Raw genomic sequence first — 20631 nt, 5'->3', positions numbered from 1 at the left:
ATTTTTGGCTATGGACAGTATCACAAGCCTTCCTTTAACACTTTAAACCCCTAAATTACCATTTCCCATTCCCTTAATGACCATTTACTCACCATTATTACTGGTACTCACCATTGAATAAGACACTTAGTGAGCCTGATATTTATAAATATAATTATTTATTAACAATAATTTTTTTTTTGGTTATTTATTTGCAAAAATTATTAGTTTGGCGATGACATATGATGTCATTGGATGGGAAAAACCATGGTATAGAAAAAAACCATGCGAAGTATTTTTTAATTAATATTTTTTGAAAAACAGTGGTATAGGCTATTCGCGAAGTTCGAACCCGCGAAAATCGAGGGAACACTGCACACTGATCCCCCGAGTTTCGCGATCTCGATCTTTGCGAAACGCTATATCGCGATTTTTCCACCCGATGACGTCACTCCCTTCCTTTCTCATCTTTCTTTCTCTCTCTTTCTCTATCTTGCTTCTTCCTCTCTCACACTCTCTTCCTCCCTCTCTCATCTCTTTCTTTCCTTCTCTCTCTTTCTCTATCTCTCCCCCTCTTGCTCTCGAGCGGCAAGCGAGCAGCCGGGCGGGCGGGTGAACGGGCAAGCGGAGCGGCCGGCCGGGCGGGTGAACGGGCAAGCGAGCAGCCGGGCGGGCGGGCGAACGGGCAAGCGAGCAGCCGGGCAGGCGGGCGAACGGGCAAGCGGAGCGGCCGGGCGGGGTGAACGGGCAAGCGAGCAGCCGGGCGGGCGGGTGAACGGGCAAGCGGAGCGGGCGGGCGGGCGGGCGGGTGAACGGGCAAGCGAGCAGCCGGGCGGGCGGGTGAACAGGCAAGCGGCAAGCGATCTTGGGGTTTCCCCTTTGCCTGGGCGGCGGGAAGACCCAGGGAAGGTTCCTTCGGCCGCCCAACAGCTGATCTGCTCCGCAGCGCGGCAGCAGCGAGGAGCTGAAGATGGGGTTTCCCCATTGCCTGGGCAACGGGGAAACCCCATCTTCGGCTCCGCGCTGCGGAGCAGATCAGCTGTTGGGCGGCCGAAGGAACCTTCCCTGGGTCTTCCCCGCCGCCCACACGCAAACTCCACCATCTGCGCATGTGCGGCCATGGAAAAAGGGGCGCGCATGCGCAGATTGTGTTTTTACTTCCGCACCACTACATCCCGAAAAATCGATTATCGCGAGGGGTCTTGGAACGGAACCCTTGCGATAATCGGGGGATCACTGTATTTTAAAAAGTCAAGGTGAATATTTTAAGCATTTTAAGTATAAGTCCAGTTGCCCTGATTTAACTTCTTTTAAATTCAATTCAATTTATTAGATTTGTATGCCGCCCCTCTCCAAAGACTTGGGGCGGCATACAAATACTTTCAGGCTGGTTGACTGAGTCTTCATTAACATATTGTTCCTGTATACTTTTCCCCCTTATATTTGTAACATTCAGCAGCATCAGTTTTATATTCAAAATTTGTAATATTTCATGATACAGTTTTACACATGCAACATAAACATTTAATAAGATATACAGACTTTAAAACGTTCCATCTATTCAGTCCAAAATGCAAATATTATTTTTCTAGACTGCCTCATAATTTTCATTTCAGTTACTATGTAATGTAATTTACCCGCCCTAGCACACTACTTTAGTAAAAATAGTTATTAAAAGTAGTTAACAAAATTAAACAATGGTAAATAGCATTTTTTACTTCTTTCATGAGCTTAACGGAATATATCACAAATGAGGACATATGTGTATAAAATTAGTAACTTCTCTCTCGAGGTGGATATAACATTCAGGAATGGGTTAAATCTGTCTACTCTCTAATTGGACTGAGTCTGTCAAGGCTGTTTAGGTACCGCCCTTGTTGCTATGTGTTCTGTCGGGCTCTCTGGTAGACTCCTCCCAAAAATTCACAGGTACAAATTTCAGACACACACACATTTGAAAATTCAAAACAATGTTCTTTATAATGAAAATTCACTTAAACTAAGCCCTCTTTTTGTATAGCAAAGAGCACTTGTCTCCAAACAAACTGGTAATTTGTACAAGTCCCTTATCAGTTTTGTGATACTTAGCTTGCAGCTGTGAGGCAATTCACAGTCCTTCTTCTTTCACAAAGTGAAACACACTTTGCCCTGGTTTAGTTTCAAAGCGGGGAAAAATCAGCACACAAAAGGTCAAAGTCAGTAAAGCAGTCACGAAACACAATGATCAGATAATCCTCCACAATGGCCAAAACCACAGGCTGCTATTTATAGCAGCCTCACTAATTACCACAGCCCCACCCAACCACAGGTGGCCTCATTTTCTTTGATAATAATCTCTCAGTTGTTGTTGCCTATGCATTGCTCTCCGCATGCATGGCTGTATCATTAACTCTTGTTCTGAATCCAGGGAGGAGCTAGATAATTGATCTCCTTCTGAGCTGTCTGCCCCACTCTCCTCCTCCCTGTCACTCATGTCTTCTTGGTCAGAGGAGCCTTCATCATCAGATTCCACCAGGGGCAAAACAGGCCTGCAGCATGTGGATGTCTCCCCCACATCCACAGTCCTTGGGGCAGGAGCTGGGCCAGAGCTAACCACAACACTATGTTTGGCAGCTTTTTCACTCAGTCACTCAGTGAAGATGGTTGTACCACTACAATCCTCCCAAATTTTTTGCTCTATGCACTGTAAGGTTTTTCTAATTTTATTACTATCATTGCTTTAAATATGTATCACCGTCTCTAGTTCCATCAGAGATCGTTGGCAGCAGAGCTGTCATCGCAGGCAAGCTGCTGCTGGTGCTGCCTCAGGCAGCGATAACCAAAGGGGGAAAAACCCTTCACTGCTTTAAATTGGGGCTTGCTACTTATCCTGCCTAGCACTTAAAAACAACGTGCAGGGCCAGAATTCAACACTGCCAATATCGGCTCCTTTGATCCCAGCTGTTTGTCAGGGTCGCAGTGGCCATTTTTTCTCAGCGGGAAAGTGGATGAAAGCCTAGAAAAGATTGAGGAGGCAGCCAGGACTTAAAATCGTCTGTAGGCTTTTGCAGGGGATTGCAGAGTTGACGACAGTCTGCAACCCGGTCTGATCTAACACCTCTCATTTTTCAAGCCGGGGCCAGCCACATTGACGATGGTTATAGCATCCATTTTGACCAAGTGGTGGCCATTCTCTGTTGCCGTTGAAGGTGCAGTTGCATTATTTGCTTATTGTCATCAGATATTGGAAGCTGCAGACCATCCCAGTGGAGCGTTGGAGCTCCCAGGCCAACAGCTGGCCATGTCCCACCAGGGCATTGCTCCTTGAATGGCTAGTCCATGTCCCAAAAGGGCATGGTTTCACAAGCCACACCCCACCAGGGCAGGCATTGCGAGGCAGGCTCCTTGAATGGTCAGGCCACGCTCCACCAGGGCATGGCCAGACAGAGCCACACACCACCAGGACACAGCTAGGCAATTGACCCTCTACTAGAGGTGCTGCCACACCCTCCTGGACATGGCTCAGCTTCGTCATAAGGGTAGTTCAGATTGGGTCATCTTACATAGTCCTGGACAATACTCTTTCACAGAGACCCTAATTACCACAATGCACATGTCATTACCCTTCCAGTGTAACAGCCCTTCGGGGTTGCTACAGTCATGGCTTCCAAGGTTTCATCATCAGCTACTTCTGACTCCTCTAATGGTCGTAAAGGCCCGCACAGGATCAAACAGCCAGTGAGACCTTCTGAGGGCTTGGATATGCCCATTTCATCATCCAGATCCTCCAAATCTGTCAACACTCATGAACAATAATGTTATAGTGTGTTAGACAAGATATATGACAAAGCTGCGGCCAGAGGTCATGCTTCTACAACCACGTCTCCTATATCTGATGACAGTGTTATAGCACAGTGGCTGGGCTCTCAGTTGATGCGGCCTTGACTCTTGACTGTATTTTTCCAGCTCCAATTTGGGCCCCTGGGGCAAGTTTCCTTCCACTCACTGAAACTGCCACGCATCCTCTGTACCAGAAGGGCACTGAGCCACAGGCCATCTTCACCCCTACTGCCACTGGCCTGAGGCTCCAGGATGACCCCAGGCCTTTCATGCCAGCCTGCATGAAAGTGATTGTGGTAGAGGCAATCTGACATTGCGGAAGGCCTATAACAATCGAGAGACCCAAGCCAACTGGAAGCAAGACATCCCTGGCAACACTGAGATTAGCCATAGTACGTGCCTGCAGAGGATGACAATCTTTATGTGGACCAGGGTTCCAACTGCTCTGATAGAGATGATCAATCACCAGCATCAGCAGGAGAGGGGGACTCGGAACTGTCTGAGGATGAGAACATTCCATTGGAACAACCTTCGTTCACCAACTTGTTTTTTCTTCACCTGTTTAGGTCTTTATTGCACAGGGCCAAAGTAGCACCGGGTCTCACGCTGATAACCTCTGACATAGACCAACCATCAGAACCAGACCTCATAGACCCGTTATTCTTGGAATGCACCAGTGACAACATTGCATTCATCCTCCAATCTGCTCAGGGACATGGCAGAATCATTGTGCCCTGAAGACAGTCTCTTCAAAAGGCGCACCAGGCAGCAGTGTGGGCAGTCCGAGTGTCTACCACAATGTCATTCTTTTCCCAAATCACTCATCTGGCTTCGTCAGTTGCAGGAAAGAACACGCATGGCATGACATCAACAAACTGATAGCAGCCCAATTGGCTGTGGATTGCTGGCAGCTAGGAGGCTCTTGTGGCTCAAGAATTGGCAGGCTAATGCTGGCCATAAGTGGTGGTTGGCCACTGCTTCCTTTACAGGTGACGCTTGTTTAGATCTATTGGCACTTGTTTAGATCTATTGCTGGCAGAAATTTATTATTTATTTATTTATTGGATTTCTATGCTGCCCCTCTCCGAGGACCATAATGAAGGACTATAGAAAGATCTTGCCGTCAGTGACTATGCGCTCTGATTTCTGACCATTGCCCTACTTCAGGGGCTGTCACTATTGATCAGGTGCCTTTTCTCAGAGATCTCAAGGGGGTTATGGGCAGCTACCTAGGCAGTGCCAGGACCGTCCTGAACTTGGATGCCCTTCAAATCCAAATGGCCCTTTCAAGGAGGAGGTCATTCTTTCTGGTGCCCTCAATGAGTGCACCCATTGGAGGCTGGCTAGCCTAGCTTGCGGACCAATGGGATCAGTCCACTTCAGATGCTTGGGTTTGAGAGACAATTCTCGGGTTTTTCTCTTGAGCTCTGTTCCATTCCCCCAAGGTTCTGTATCCAGCTGTCTCCATGAGGATCAGCTATTCAGCACTTGCTGGATATCCATGCCATCGAGGCTGTCCCTTGAGGATCAATGTCGACTAGGATTCTATTCGATCTTATTTGTAATGCCAAAAACCTCAAGGGGATGGAGAGCGGTTCTCGATCTCAAATTATTTAACCATTACGTCATCTATAAATGGTTCAAGATGCATTCACTTTCCACTATCTTAGAGGGCGTTAAGGAGGGCAACTTCCTTTCTTCCATTGATCTGACAGAGGCATAGTTGCACGTGCCTATTATATCATCACAACAATTGCTGAAATTCCAGTTTGCTGGACTTCAATTGGGCAATGCCATTTGGCCTTTCTTTGGCACCAAGAGTATTTACAAAGTTGTTTGCAGCATTGGCCACTCTACTGGGGCAGTTCATGAGTATGTCCAGTGCTACTTGGGTGGTATTTTAATTTAATCATCATCTTCCTCTCAGGCTTGAGAGGATATTCAGACAACCATCCAGGTCCTGCAACATCACGAATTCTTCATTAATCTTGAGAAGAGTCATTTGACACCTACTACTAGATTGCTTCGCTTAGGAGCCATAATTGACTCAGTATAGGGTAGAGTATACCTCTCACCCAACCGGGAGACTACTATCCAAACTGTAGTGTCTTTCATTCAGAGAGACCGGTCAGCACAAATTTCAGTATTGACCAAATTATTAGGCAAGATGGTATTTACATTCACCATTGTTCCCTGGGACTGTATTCACTCCCAAGACCTCCAGTGGTTTCTCTTGCCATTTCAGAAGTCCAGCAGGAGCACTTCTTCAGCCAGGGTGCACCTACCTTTGAAGATCATCACATCCCTCAGGTAGTGGAGATCCACAGCGCTGTCCAATGGAAGCCTGTTTTGGGAACTGGATTGGATGGCCCTGACTATGTATGCGAGTCTAATAGGCTGGGGTGCCACGTGACTGCTCACATGGTACATGGTCAATGGACCGAGCAATAATGCACATGCCCAATCAGTTGGCTGGAACTCTGGGCAATCTGGTTAGCCCTCCATCATTTCGGCCCATTGGTGACAGGTCATCATGTGCTCATCATGACTGAAGATGGTGGTCACTTGCCTTTTGGGAGAGAGAAACATCTGCTCTCCCTACAGACAGACCACATTTCAGGTGTTGCCAATGTAAAGTGTGATTGGCTCAACCGGACATTGCTAGACAGTAATGAATGATGGCAGCATCCAACTCCCTTCAGGGAGCTGATGGAGGTATTCGGACCACCAGACATGAACCTCTTTGCATCTTGGAGCAATGCCCAACTTGACAAATATTTCATCTGATTTGCAGAGGGCAGCGGGGACCAATGCTCTGTGTCCTGTGGCCGAAATTTTCTACATGTTTCCGCCACTCTTGCTCATACCTCACACTTTGCAGAAGATTCTACTAGAGAGGGTGGAGGTCATCTTCATAGCATCATACTGGCCTCGCAGACCATGATTTGCGGATCTGCTGACTCTTTCTGTATCTCCACCCTGGAGGTTGTCTCAGGGACCAGACTCACTCAGCCAGGGATCAATGATCCACCCAGACCCTCAGTGGTTCAAACTGACTGCCTGACATTTGAGAGGGGTGCTCTGAAAAGGGACAACATTCCACCCAGGGCCATTACTACTATGCAAGCCTCTTGGAGGCCATCCACTACCCGCAAATATGATGCGACCTGGCGTGCCTTCTGCAGGTGGTGTGCAAAGTCATCCATAGTTCCCTCCAAGACTTTGGTTATGAACGTGCTCTTGTTTCTCCAAGATGGTCTAAATAAAGGACCTAGCCCGAATACCTTAAATAGACAAGTTGCAGACTTAGAGTCCATTTTGTCCTGGGGGTGCATTGATTCCCTGACACTTCATCCGCAAATCTGGTGTTTCCTGCAGGGGAGTCATTAACATCACCCCTCCAGTCATAAATTGCTATCTCACTTGGGACCTTCCAAAGGTATTGCAGTCCCTGATGAGTGCACCATATGAGCTGCTTTGGGAGGACAATTTGCATCACCTTGCCTGCAAGGTAGCATTTTTGGTGGTCATTAAATCATTGAGGAGGGTGTCTGAATTGGCCTTGTTGGTCAGGTTAGATTTATGTATCTTTTATGCAGACACTGTGGTGCTTTAGACCAGTGTTTCCCAACCTTGGCCACTTGAAGATATTTGGACTTCAACTCCCAGAATTCCCCAGCCAGCAAATGCTGGCTGGGGAATTCTGGGAGTTGAAGTCCAGATATCTTCAAGTGGCCAAGGTTGGGAAATACTGCTTTAGACTACACTCAGCTTTTTTGCTGAAAGTGAACACATGGTTCCATAGGGCACCGCAGATCATTCCTCTTGCTTTTGCCCTAACCCAGTTCACACTTCTAAATGCCATTGGCATACAATGGATTTGAGACGAGCTCTGCGTATTTACATCAAAAGAATGGCGGAGTTTCACAAGTCAGAGTCGCTGTTTCTCTCCTTCCAACTGGCTTCGTTAGGTCGCAAAATGAAACCATCCAAGGTTGGATGCTGGATTTGAGCTGTGATAGCTAAAGCCTACGGACTTCAGCCATGCCAGGCGCTGTCGCACATCCCCGTCTGTTCTACCAGAAGCACTGCTACTTCTGCAGTGTTGGCAACTCGAGGAAGTGTGCTGAACGGCAACCTGATCAACACCATTTCCATTTGTGAGACACTATAAGATAGATGTTTTTGCTTCAGCTGAAGCTGCTTTTGTAACAGATCATTCATAACTAACACACCAGCAACATTAATGCCTCCATTATCACTCACCCAAGTGGACAGCTAGCTTTGGTATGTCCCATTCCTGGATGTTATATCCCACTATGAGGGAGAAGGGATGTCGGTCTTACCTGCTACACCTCTTCTCCAAGATGTGGATATAGCATCCAGTCCCGCCCTGCATTGACAGTGTCAGAGAATGTTGTCTGTTGATTTTATCTGATTGATGAATATTTTAATCGTCTGTGGCACAATGGAGCCTGTGCTTTGCTTCTTCGTTTTTCAAGCAACAAGGGCAGTACCTAAACAGCTTTGACAGACTCGGTCCAATCAGAGAGCAGACCAATTTAACCCATTCCTGGATGCTATATACCCATCTCAGAGAAGAGGCGTATCAAATAAGACCAATGCCCCTATTGGAGGCATTTATTTTTGGTGTACAGTGGTCCCCCGATTATTGCGAGGGTTCCGTTCCAGGACCCCTTGCAATGATCGGTTTTTCGCGAAGTAGCGCTGCGGAAGTAAAAACACCATCTGCGCATGCGCAGATGGTGTTTTTACTTCCGCCGCAGCAGCGAGGAGCCGAAGATTGGGGTTTCCCCGCCGCCCACGCAAACTCCTCGCTGCTGCAGCGCCCGCCGCTTGTCTTGTCCGCCCGCCGCTTGTCCGCCGCGCGCGCGCTGCTCGCCCGCCCTTCGCCCGCCCACGCTGGGAAGCGGCGCTGGGGTTTCCCCACCACCCACGCAAACTCCTCGCTGCCGCTCGCCCGCCCTTCGCCCGCCCACGCCGTTCGCTCGCACCGCTTCCCAGCTGAGTCCTGAAGCGAACTTCCGCGTTTGGCTTCAGGACTCAGCTGGGAAGCGGCGCTGGGGTTTCCCTGCCGCCCACGCAAACTCCTCGCTGATGCCCGCCGCTCGCCCTCCCACCAGCAAGAGGGGGAAGACCCAGGGAAGCCGCCCAGCAGCTGATCTGCCCGGCGCCATCTACGCATGCGTGGCCATAGAAAAAAGGGCGCGCATGCGCAGATGGTGTTTTTACTTCCGGGTTGAAAAATCGCCATATAGCCGTTTCGCAATGATCGGGATCGCAATACCCGGGAGATCACTGTATAATAAAAATTAAAATAACTTGGGTGTATCATTAAGACTAGAAGGGAAAAAAACTTAATATCTTTTGAAGCAAAAACAAATCAAAGTTTAATATTAACATGTTGCACAATACAACACTTAAAAATTAAGAGAATTACAGTTCAAAGTATATAATCACCAAATATTCACCTTGTTTTACAGATAACAGCTTATAGCTCTCTTCTAAAGAATATTAGTTTGAACTTGTTAACTGCATTATTTATTATTAACTGCATTATTTATTATTATTATTATTATTATTATTATTATTATTATTATTTCATAAAAAGATTTACTCAACAAGTGTTCAACAAGTCTTAATAAAATATACTGTATGTTAATAGTACAGCTTTGGAGAAGGAACTTCAGTTTCCTCAGGTCAACAAGTAGTTTAAATAATTGCTTTTAATTGCTTGTTTTACATAGGTTATCAGGGTCTTTTTCCATATTCAATCACAATTACAGGATTTTAGAATTTTCCCATTCTTGAAAAAATATATACCTCAAATTCTATTTACACTACACATACTTTAAAAATAAATGACTGTTTCCATCCTCAATGAAACCTGTTCAGAAATTTATCTTCTGACTTTAAATTCTTCCTGGCTTTAGTCACTAATTTGAACTGTGGTTTGAACTGTTTAAAAGCTCTCATACAGATTTTCCCACTAAAGTATGTCCTCTTCTGGTTTGGCTGTTACAATGTACCATTGACTTTGTCGTTGTGAAATCATTGTTAAGCGATTGTTTGTGTGTGAGAGAGAGAAGGGGTAGGGGAAGAAAGAGGAAAGAAAGAAAGAAAAGAAAGAGAAAGAAACTGGGAAGATCCGTGTCATCTAATTCAGAGAAAGTTATCGCCTACAACAATGATGGCGAACCTTTTTTTCTTCGGGTTCCAAAAGTGTGTGTGCATGCTGTTGCTTGTGAATGTACTACGTACCCCACCACCCCGTGCATGTGTTCACAACCCCCATATGCTGCTCCACTCCCCATGCATGTGTGCATGACCTCCTCTTCCCTGCTCACCCATTTCCTGACTTCCGGTAGGCCTGCTTTTTGCCCTCCCTAGGATCCAGAGGCTTTCCTAGAGCCTGGAGAGAGCGAAAACAGCCTCCCCCAGACCCCGGAGCCCAGAAATACCCCGTTTCCCAACTTCCAGTGGGCCTTGTAGGCCTTGTTTTTGCTCCCCAGGCTTCTTGGAGCCTGGGGAGGACGAAAATGCTCTCCCCTGCCCCCCAGAAGCCCTCCGGAAGCCAAAAATGCTCTCCCAGATCCTCCATGCGAGCCGAAAATCAGCTGGTGTTGGAGCTGAGCTAAGGCAACGGCTCAAATGCCAGCAGACATGGCTCCACGTGCCACCTGCTATAGGTTTATCATCACAGTCCTACAGCATGGGTGTCAAACTCAATTGTGTTATTTGACATATCACAATGTGTTTTTTCCTTGGTGGAACTGGAGTAGTTCCTGTGCATGACGCATCCTGCCTGTTTGATGCCCATGTCCCACAGTACCCTATGCTTGATCTCTTTTTGTTTTCCATTTTTTGAAACTTACTCAAAGAGGAGAGGTTAACAAACTCAGCAATGTGACCTCAATTTGTTCATTAGAAACCCCCATCCAGCACTGCTGCTGAGTGATTAAGTTTCAAACTAAAAGTTTTTTTATCAGGTACACAAACTGCGCATTAGTCAAAAAATGATTTTCTAAAGAAAATTATAATTGTATTTGGAAGAGGTCACTAGCTATTATTTTACTAACTAGGTAAACTGATATGTTCCTAAATGAGGTGTGGTATAATTTCAAATTTACGGGACCGTCTCTTGCTGCATATCTCCCAGAGATATTATAAGAGCATAAGGAGTTGTCCTCCTCCAGATCCCGTTAACTAAACAATGCAGGTTCGTGGGACCGCAGGGGAGGGCCTTCTCTGTTGCCACCCCGGCCTATGGAATCAACTCCCCCCGATGTCCGTACTGCTCCCACTCTTATTGGCTTTCCATAAGGCCACGAAGACCTGGCTTTGCAATCAGGCCTGGGGGCCATGAACCAACAACAATCATGGCCAAATTGTATGAATGTCTAGTCTGCATGTTGGATTAGTTTATTATGTTTATTATGGATTTTATTAAGGTTTTATAACTCAGATTCTATATGTGACTTCTTTTTACTGTTTTTGTATTTTATACTGTTGTAAGCCTCCCTGAGTCCTTCGGGATTGGGAGGCATAGAAGTCGAATGAATGAATGAATGAATGAATGAATGAATGAATGAATGAATGAATGATGCTTCAAAAATATCGATTTTCTTAAAAAAAAAAAATACCAACTTGCATCTCAAAAATACATTACATTTCACATTTATTAGATTTATTCTTCAGGACGTCATGGCAGTCCATCTAGCTTTCACCATGACCCTGTGATATAGAGTACCCATAGTAATTTAAACAACAATAAACTGTTGAAGAAGTTGATATCTTCAGTGGTTATGTAGGCATGACTCCCTAAAGAGATTTCATACATAATGCTCAAATTAAGGTAGTAACTCACTGTTGACTCTGCTTCTCCACTATTAAATGTAAGCATTTTTCAAAATAAAACTTATTTAAAGTGACAAATATCCCTATTTTCTCATCTATTATGTAAGTAGCAAAATTTCACACCTAATGCAAATACATTTTATGGCATAAGCCACCACAGCCTGGCTTCAGGAGTGAAATTCATCAGGTTCTGGAGAATCGGTAGTGGAAATTTTGAATAGTTTGCAAAAGCCAGCAAATACCTTCTCTGGATGGCCTGAGAGTGGGGTGGGAATGGAGTTTTTGCAATATCCTTCCCCTGCCATGCCCACAAAACCAGTATTGAAAAATTTTGAATTTTACCGCTGCCTGGCTTGATTGTTTTTCAGTGGGCAAACCTGTTATAAACCTTTTTCTACCATCAGTTCTTTGGCAAAGGTGCATATATTTGCCCTATTAAACATACTGCAGTAATATAAGGGATTATTTAGGAAGAAATGAGAGAAAAAGCACTATGCATTTTCCTTGAGGAAAAACATGGCTGTACATAACATTGTTGTGATTCATCACACAGCCAGATTGTTTAAACTGGATTTACCGTTTTTGTCCACTGATTGAGTCCTTCCTGAAGATCTGGGGTAGGGAGTTGTTGTTGTTTGATGGTAATAAAAGGTATGTCACAGGATGTAAACTGCTTCAAGTAAAGTTGCTTTTTGCAATTGATTGATGGGGATTTTGTCAATGCCAATGGTGTTAAAATGGTGTTCCAGTTGTTTTCAGATTGTATGTGAGGTGCCTGTCACTATTGATTCTATCTTTGCTTCCTTTTGTCACAGTCATTCTAATTCTATTTGTGTGGTTTTGTAATGTGTGATTTTCTTTAGTTCTTTTTCTAGTACCCCGCTACAGTGGTGAAATCCATTTTTTTAAAAAACTACTGGTTCTGTGGGTGTAGCTTGGTGGGCGTGGCAGGGATACTGCACAATCCCCATTCCCTCCCCACTCCTGGGGGAAGGATATTGCAAAATCTCCATTCCCACCCTACTCTGGGGCAAGCCAGAGGTAGTATTTGCCAGTTCTCCAAACTACTCAAAATGTACACTTACTGGTTCTCCAGAACCTGTTGGAACCTGCTGGATTTTACTCTTGCTCTTCTGTCTCCAAGTACTGCAGTGTCCGCTGTACAGACACATCATAACAGATTTCTACATCTTATGAAATTTCAGCATACTTACCTTTGAAAATTCAAAACAATGTTCTTTATAATGAAAATTCACTTAACCTAAACCCTCTTTTGGTATAGCAAAGAGCACTGGTCTCCAAACAAACTGGTAATTTGTACAAGTCCCTTATCAGTTCTGTGATACTTAGCTTGCAGCTGTGAGGCAATTCACAGTCCTCCTTTCACAAAGTGAAACACACTTTGCTCTGGTTTAGTTTCAAAGCGGGGGGAAATCAGCACACACAAAAAGTCAAAGTCAGTAAAGCAGTCACGAAACACAACGATCAGATAATCCTCCACAATGGCCAAACCCACAGGCTGCTATTTATAGCAGCCTCACTAATTACCACAGCCCCACCCAACCACAGGTGGCCTCATTTTCTTTGATAATAATCTCTCAGTTGTTGTTGCCTATGCATCGCTTTCCGCATGTGTGGCTGTATCATTAACTCTTGTTCTGAATCCAAGGAGGAGCTAGATAATTGATCTCCTTCTGAGCTGTCTGCCCCACTCTCCTCCTCCCTGTCACTCATGTCTTCTTGGGCAGAGGAGCCTTCATCATCAGATTCCACCGGGGGCAAAACAGGCCTGCAGCATGTGGATGTCTCCCCCACATCCACAGTCCTTGGGGCAGGAGCTGGGCCAGAGCTAACCACAACACTTACCCCTGAAATTTTGATAAAATATCACATGTAAACAATAAAGTCTCTTGTCGCCGCAACATAATTGAGAGTTAAACTTATGATTTCAACAGAACTTTGAGGAAGTAAAAGGTTCTTGTTGAGTAAAATTATACAGCTGTATATTATCCCTTGAGATAGGGACTCCATGCTATTCATTACTCAGCTAGTTTTGCTATTTTAACATTATTTACATATATTACATACATCAGATTTGGTACATATAAGCCTAGTTAAATACATAATTAAATGGCAGCCTTACTAAAATTCAGCCATGAGTTAGAGTTACCAATTACTAATTTAAATTAGAATTAAATATCAGGATATAAATTTTATTATTGATTAGCAATGAATGATCTTTTGACCAAGAAGTGTATATCAACCAGCATTTTACATACAGTTGTATGTATTAATAGCTTTAGGCCTGATCATTCAACACATTCTTTTCTCGCAATGAGCCACAAATGTTGTTTGGAACTTGTACTTTGAGGAATGAAACAATATCACGATGCAACTGCAACCAAGATTCTCTATCGATGTTATTATTAAGACGTCTCTCAGTGGGCCAATTCAAACATTCAGGCACAGCAGTCTCAGTTAGTGCCAGGAGTAAGACTCATGCTTTCAAGCTTGTTCCAACTTAATTATCTGGCCTCTTTTTCCTCTGAACACTGTAGTTTCTAAATTACTTGTGTAGACTATCTTTCAATCCCTAATTTTTCATTTGCATTTAATATTTTTCCGTTGGTAGCTATGGTGGATGGTGTTCAAATAAGTATTTGTTTTTAGTCATTTCTTGGGTTTTTTGGTTTAATTCAGGCTCTGGATTAACCAATGTTAAGACAGAAGAAACCTCAGAATTAAAGATGGATGCAGAATACAGACATGATTCTGGATATGAAGTACATCATCAGAAACTGGCAAGTGTAGTCTCCATTCTTTGATTTAATTTAGCTAAAATTAAACAATTGTTTAAACCTATTTCATATAAATTTCTTTAGGAAGTTGTCCTGTGATTACTGAAAACTGGATCTTGAGAAACCATGTTCTCTTATATTGTAAGATAACATTTTTGTAGTAAAAATCTTATAGTTTATTACATTGTATGTTACATTACAATGTGTTATTTTGTGTTATATTTTTATGTAAACATGTACATAAAAGTTGGTAAATTATAAATATGGGTGATTTTTGTTTAATCACCATTTAGCAACTACTCAAAATTACAATAGAGTTTAATGAATAGTAATTATGACTAGACCTTGTACTTACAACCAGCATAGTCTTCCTTAGTCATGTAAACATGATCTGGGCACTTGGCACCCAGCTTGCAATTATGACATCACTGTCCCATGGTCACATGATTGTGCTTTGTGACTTTTACTGTAGGTTTTCTGCAAACAAAATAACTGGTGAACCAGCACCTTTAAAATATGATCATAAGATTGTAATAATTTGTCTCAGGAAACAGTATTTAGGTATTTAAATTCGTTCACTTTGGAGAAATTATTGGATTGTACATTACAAATGGATTATTTTGCAAAGCTAAAAAATACATTGGAAATCATATTATCTTCTTACACAATAACCTGTTGTTTTTATGTTTAGGTATTTTTTGCTGAAGATGTAGGTTCAAATAAAGGTGCAATCATTGGACTAATGGTAGGGGGTGTCGTCATTGCTACAGTCATTGTTATCACTTTAGTGATGCTAAAGAAGAAACAGTATACATCTATCCATCATGGTGTAGTGGAGGTAAATGAAACTGATAAATAATATTCCATACATGATTTCAGAAGCAGACAGTGCTAAATAGATTTAACTCCCATCTGTATAGATTATGTATTTAGTAGAAGGGGGTAACTACCTCTATGATATATGTTGTCTGTATCCTTAATAGTCTTATTTTTAGGTATGAGTAAATTTCTCAAGGTTAATATTCCTATGTTGGATACATAAACCTGTTCTCCCCCACAAAAAAAGCTTAAACTTTATATCTTTATATCACAACAGCATGAAATACAGTACATTGTCTATCTCTAGACAATGTATTTCATGTTTTTAATATTTTAAGGCTATCTCTGTACCCTTAAAGTGTTAAAAAGTACAGTGGTACCTCGGTACTCGAACGCTTCCTTTCTCATACATTTCGGATAACGAACAAAATTTTCGGCAAAAATTTGCTTCGATATCTGAACAAAAATTCAGATACCGAACAGCCAGAGAAAATTTTGTTCATTATCCGAAATGTAATCCCGGCAGCTTCAGGGGGCTGAGGAGCTCTCTAAGAGCTCCAAGCTGCAGGAAAGGTGGGGGCTGCTGCAATCTTGGCAGCTTCTGGGGGTTCCTTTCCTCATTGCTTCCTTTTATTACCTGTAAGCAGCTTCAAAAACTTTCTCCTTCCCTGTGGCTGCAACAGCGGCGGCTTCCCTTCCAGTAGCAAGAGCGCTGGGAAGTCACGTAATGAAGGGAAGCTGCTGGAGCGGCAGCAACTGCTGAGATGGCTCCAGCAGCTTCCCTTCATCACGTGACGTTCCCGGCGCTGTTGCTACTGGAAGGGAAGCCGCCGCTGTTGCAGCCACAGGGAAGGAGAAAGTTTTTGAAGCTGCTTACAGGTAATAAGAGGAAGCAATGAGGAAAGGAGCCCCCAGAAGCTGCCAAGATTGCAGCAGCCCCCACCTTTCCTGCAACTTGGAGTAGCGAATTTATTTATCCCATTAGAAATAAAGAAAATGGATTTAATTGGTTCCCAGCGAGTTAACGGGCTGGGAACCAATTAAATCCATTTCCATTATTTCCTATGGGATAAATAAATTCGGTACTCGACCAAATCGGTTCTCGACCACACTTCTGGAACAAATTGTGGTCGAGTACCGAGGTACCACTGTATTTCTCATCATTTTAAAGGTATTAACTTACAGAATGTTTAACCAAAGCACTGGCTGTATTGTCTTTCCACATAGCATCTATTGGGAAGTAAAATTCAGTGAATGACAGACCTGATGCTTTCCAGGACCAATCTTCATTTGAGTGACTAATAGGACTGAACATTCATCTACTTTTTAAGCAGCTTAAACAAATATTAAACAACAGTGAATTGTATACAGTATTTCCTATATCTAGAAATGTTATCTCAATACCTTCAAACAAAAATTGGGGAGGAAGACATTGCCTGTTAACCAGTAGAAGCTCAGATACTTTTATGATTGTTAGTCTTCACAAAAACAACAATTATACAATCTCAGTGTTTGTAATGTTCAAAAGAAAATTAGTAGTTCAAAAGAAACTAATTAAAACTAAGTTTTATCAGCGGCACATCTAAAATCTTTTTATTCATCTTGCCCTATTTTTGAATGATGGTTTATCAAATTATGAAATTATCAGACAGCCCATACTATAAACAAATTTATTACTGTATTAGTATCAGTATCATTAGGATACCAAGTAAGCAATATAACAAAATTTAAGTATTTTATATGCAGACTGGCCCCCATCTTTTTGCCCTGCAAGCAGCTGGTGAAGATTTTAATAAGATTGTAACAGATTTTAACTTATTTAATTGTTTTTATGAATGATTTAGCTTTGCATCGCTCAAGTTGTACAAATAAGGGAACTACCAATGCTGGGAATGAATAAATAAATCAACAATTGTATCGATAGAAAATAATATTTGTAGCTCAAGGTTGAAGTGTGAGGTCCTGGGTGCTCTCTGAGCTTGATGGTTTTCTTGCGGATTTGTCATTACCAAACAAGGTAACATCATTAGTGCTAGTATGGAATGGAGTTTGCTGTTATTTTATGTATTAATGGCCACTAAGATATAAAATAATTACAAATCCCATTCCATTACCTAATTAGTCAACAAAACATCTGCAAGTAAAACCACCAAGCTCAAGAGAGCACCAAAGACCCCAGAAACAATTGTGGCCTGCCCATGTCTGGCTTTGACCGTAGTCTCCTTTGTCCTGCTCTAGGTGGACGCTGCAGTGACACCAGAAGAACGTCATCTTTCTAAGATGCAACAGAATGGCTACGAAAACCCAACCTACAAGTTCTTTGAGCAAATGCAGAACTAGAACACCATAGCAACCTCATGAATTGGACAGCAAAGTGATTGCTTCACTGCCCATCGATGTTCAGCTGAAAGTAATATGGAAACAAGCAAAACAATGTTTTATTATTTACTCATTATCGCCTTTTGACAGCTGTGCTGTAACACAAGTAGATGCCTGAACTTGAATTATAAAATCAGTAATGTACTCTTTCTTGACATTTCAGTCTTTACACTACATTATTAATGAATGTTTTTGTGTACTGTAAAGTTAGCTGTACTTAACTAGTGCATGAATAGATTATTTCTTGATTATTTATCATACAGCTCCTTTAGCCAGTTGTATATTATTCTTGTGATTTGTGATGAACAAACAAAAAAATTAAGTCCTAATTGAAATATACTTTAAGAATTGATGGGGGATGCTTTTTGTGTATGTGGGATTGAGCTGCTTCTCTTCGCCAAGTTTTCCTTTTTCTGCTTACTATGCATTTTAAAGATAAAATGTTTTGGAATTTTTTTTAGAAAGTATTCCAGATGAGTTATTTTCCTCTGCAGTTGCATTTTATTGTACAGATTGTTGCTTCTGCTGCACTAGTGATGTAGAAAATCATGGGAATACACATTTGTTTCTTTGTGCCTGTTTTATGTGCACACCTTTAGGCATTGAGGGAGTAAACGGGTTTTTTTTTTGCCATGTATCTTTTCATCTAAAAAAGAAAGAAGGAAGGAAAATAAAAAATATCATCCCTGTTAATCATGAGCACTTTTATACCAGGGCAGGGTGAAGGGGAAGGATGGGAGAAATGCCTGCTGGTTTAAAAAAAATTATACGGAACCTACAAATGTTTCTGCAGGATAATATACAGAATTGTTGCTTATGAATTGATAGCTTTCTATACTGTGTTACATAAATAAATTACAAATAAGATTATTGGGCAAGAGTATTACTTGGATGGAGAAATTACCTTTTGGGAGGAATAATTTTAATAACGACCATCAAGTGGGAGGGTGGGTGGGATTAGGTTTTTTTCTTCTGCAAAAAGACATTATTCATAGAATTTCTTCTTTAAATACAACTAGGTAAAACTAGTAGTGGGTGAGAGGGTGTTTGCCTTGGCATGCCTTCCCTCAAAAATGTCTTTTTTCAGTTTGTATAATAGTGTTTTAATGTAAATAAATACATTCCTGGAGTTTTATTGTATTAGTGTGGTTCTGTGATAACCTTCCTATATTACGTTACTTGTTTGATTGCATACTTTGGTCCACGAAAAATACTAGGGCATTCCTGGTAAGCACGAAATTGGAAAGCTGATCTTCACAAGCTCTCTTTTATGTTATTATATCCAAGTGAACTCAGATTTGCAGGAAAGGATGTAATTTTAGTCAAAAAGCTCCTGGTTCATTGGACTAACGTATTTTCTATGGTAACAATTGCACACAGATTTAGTGATCTTATGATCAGCCTCTGCGTCTTTATAGCCACTTCTCTCTGCCACTGAGCAATCCAGGAATAAAAGCCCAAGAGTATTGTTACCTAGCTTGCATCATCATGCTATTTTCTTCTGTAGTCAGGAATATACAGAATTAAATGTAGTTACATATACAAGTGCAGTTCTCAAGCTACACAGCATCATAGCATCAAAAGCAATGAAAATGTTGTGGTCTGCCAGCGACCAGCAGAGCTGGCAGCAGCTTCAGTGACGAGGTTGAGAAGGAACACGGGCCAGTCTTGTAGTTTGAGGAAGGCTCTGACAAGTGCTCTGCATCTGAAAGATGGGGCCAAGCAATTTGACAGTTATCAGCTGCCTTTGGAGTCGGACATCAGTGAGGCAGATGAACAGCTGAAGCCTGTTCCCATGCGCCTGCAGAGTGCCAGACCAGCTAAGGAACAAGGATTGACTTGGGAGTAAGGCCACAGGGGGAGGATGAATGGCCTCTCCCATAGGGAATAAGAGGAGTGAAAGGAGATGGGAGTTTGCAGGAGACAATTGTTTGCTTAATTGGTTCATGACTCTAAGAGACAACTTGCCACGTTTTGAAGATATTGATCTGGCAGCTCTCCAAGCCAGATAAGGCCTGTGACTGTAAATTTACCCTTGAAAGAATTTGCTGGATATAAATGAGAATAATTCACAATAACTTTTTTAAAAAGGGATTTTTGTCAGGAGTCTGCTTCCTGGTTAGTTGAATCCTAGGTCAGAACAGGAAAGAAACTAATTCAATTTGCAACATTTGAAATAAAATTAGAATTATTTTTGCACACAACCATAAGTGGAATGAGCACTAGAGTTTTAGAATGATGCATGTTAATTCAAATTTTTGATAACCTTTTGCTTCCTGTCTAGGAGTCAGATTTGTTCCTGTTTATTAAATAAGCTACCTAACCATGCTTGACAACAGAATGGGGGGAAAGGGGGTTATAGGATGACCTTTCTCCTAGTGCTTTGTGATTAGAGCATGTATTTGCAAAGATTCAGCATTTTCATGATTTCATATGAATTGTCTACTCTGTGTCGCAGTTCTATTACAATTACGCTTGATATATAAGATTGAACTTATATATTAATTTATATTTTATATGTATTGATTCTCCTATAGTGGCAGTGAAGTTAATATTAAGCGCTTACTATTTAGATTAATACTAATCACCAAGTATACAAGGTGTGCAGTAAGAACATTTTATCACATTAACTAAAATGCATTTTACAAAAAAGTTTATTATATTAATTTGTCCAACAAGGAATTGTTTTAAGCATGTTTTTGTAAAAATATGTAAAAGCCATTTTTAGATCTAAGAGTTTCATGTTTTTAATCTAGTGCATCTAGGGCATTTGTTGTTTATAGAACAATATTGTTGTAAAAGAAAGTTTCCAATTAAAACAATCATAAGAAAAATATTTCTGCTAGTTTTGACCTAATGTGGATCAAGGACCCAAATCCATTAATTATTGACAGCAAATATAAAGCAATCAGTATCATAGATCCAGAATGCTTAGGGTGCAAGAAGTATGAGTAATTCA

General features: G+C 42.1%; 1 protein-coding gene across 4 annotated transcripts in view; it reads left to right on the top strand.

Moving 5' to 3' along the window:
• Window positions 1-18801, top strand: part of APP (amyloid beta precursor protein) — a 139126-nt gene extending 120325 nt beyond the window's left edge. For 3 of the 4 annotated variants that reach the window (XM_070750286.1, XM_070750285.1, XM_070750288.1), the window contains 3 exons: window positions 14377-14477; window positions 15166-15312; window positions 17532-18365. In XM_070750286.1, coding sequence (XP_070606387.1) covers window positions 14377-14477; window positions 15166-15312; window positions 17532-17633 — 350 coding nt within the window. In that variant the 3' untranslated portion in view covers window positions 17634-18365. Of the gene's footprint in view, window positions 1-14376; window positions 14478-15165; window positions 15313-17531 lie in introns of all 4 variants that reach the window. The other variant, XM_070750287.1, reaches the window with a different exon arrangement.
• The last annotated feature ends 1830 nt before the right edge of the window (window positions 18802-20631 follow it).

This window comes from Erythrolamprus reginae, chromosome 4 (assembly GCF_031021105.1).
Source record: "Erythrolamprus reginae isolate rEryReg1 chromosome 4, rEryReg1.hap1, whole genome shotgun sequence".
NCBI lineage: Eukaryota > Metazoa > Chordata > Lepidosauria > Squamata > Dipsadidae > Erythrolamprus > Erythrolamprus reginae.
The sequence above is the reverse complement of the archived record's forward strand: the minus strand, read 5'-3'. Positions and strand labels throughout refer to the sequence as shown.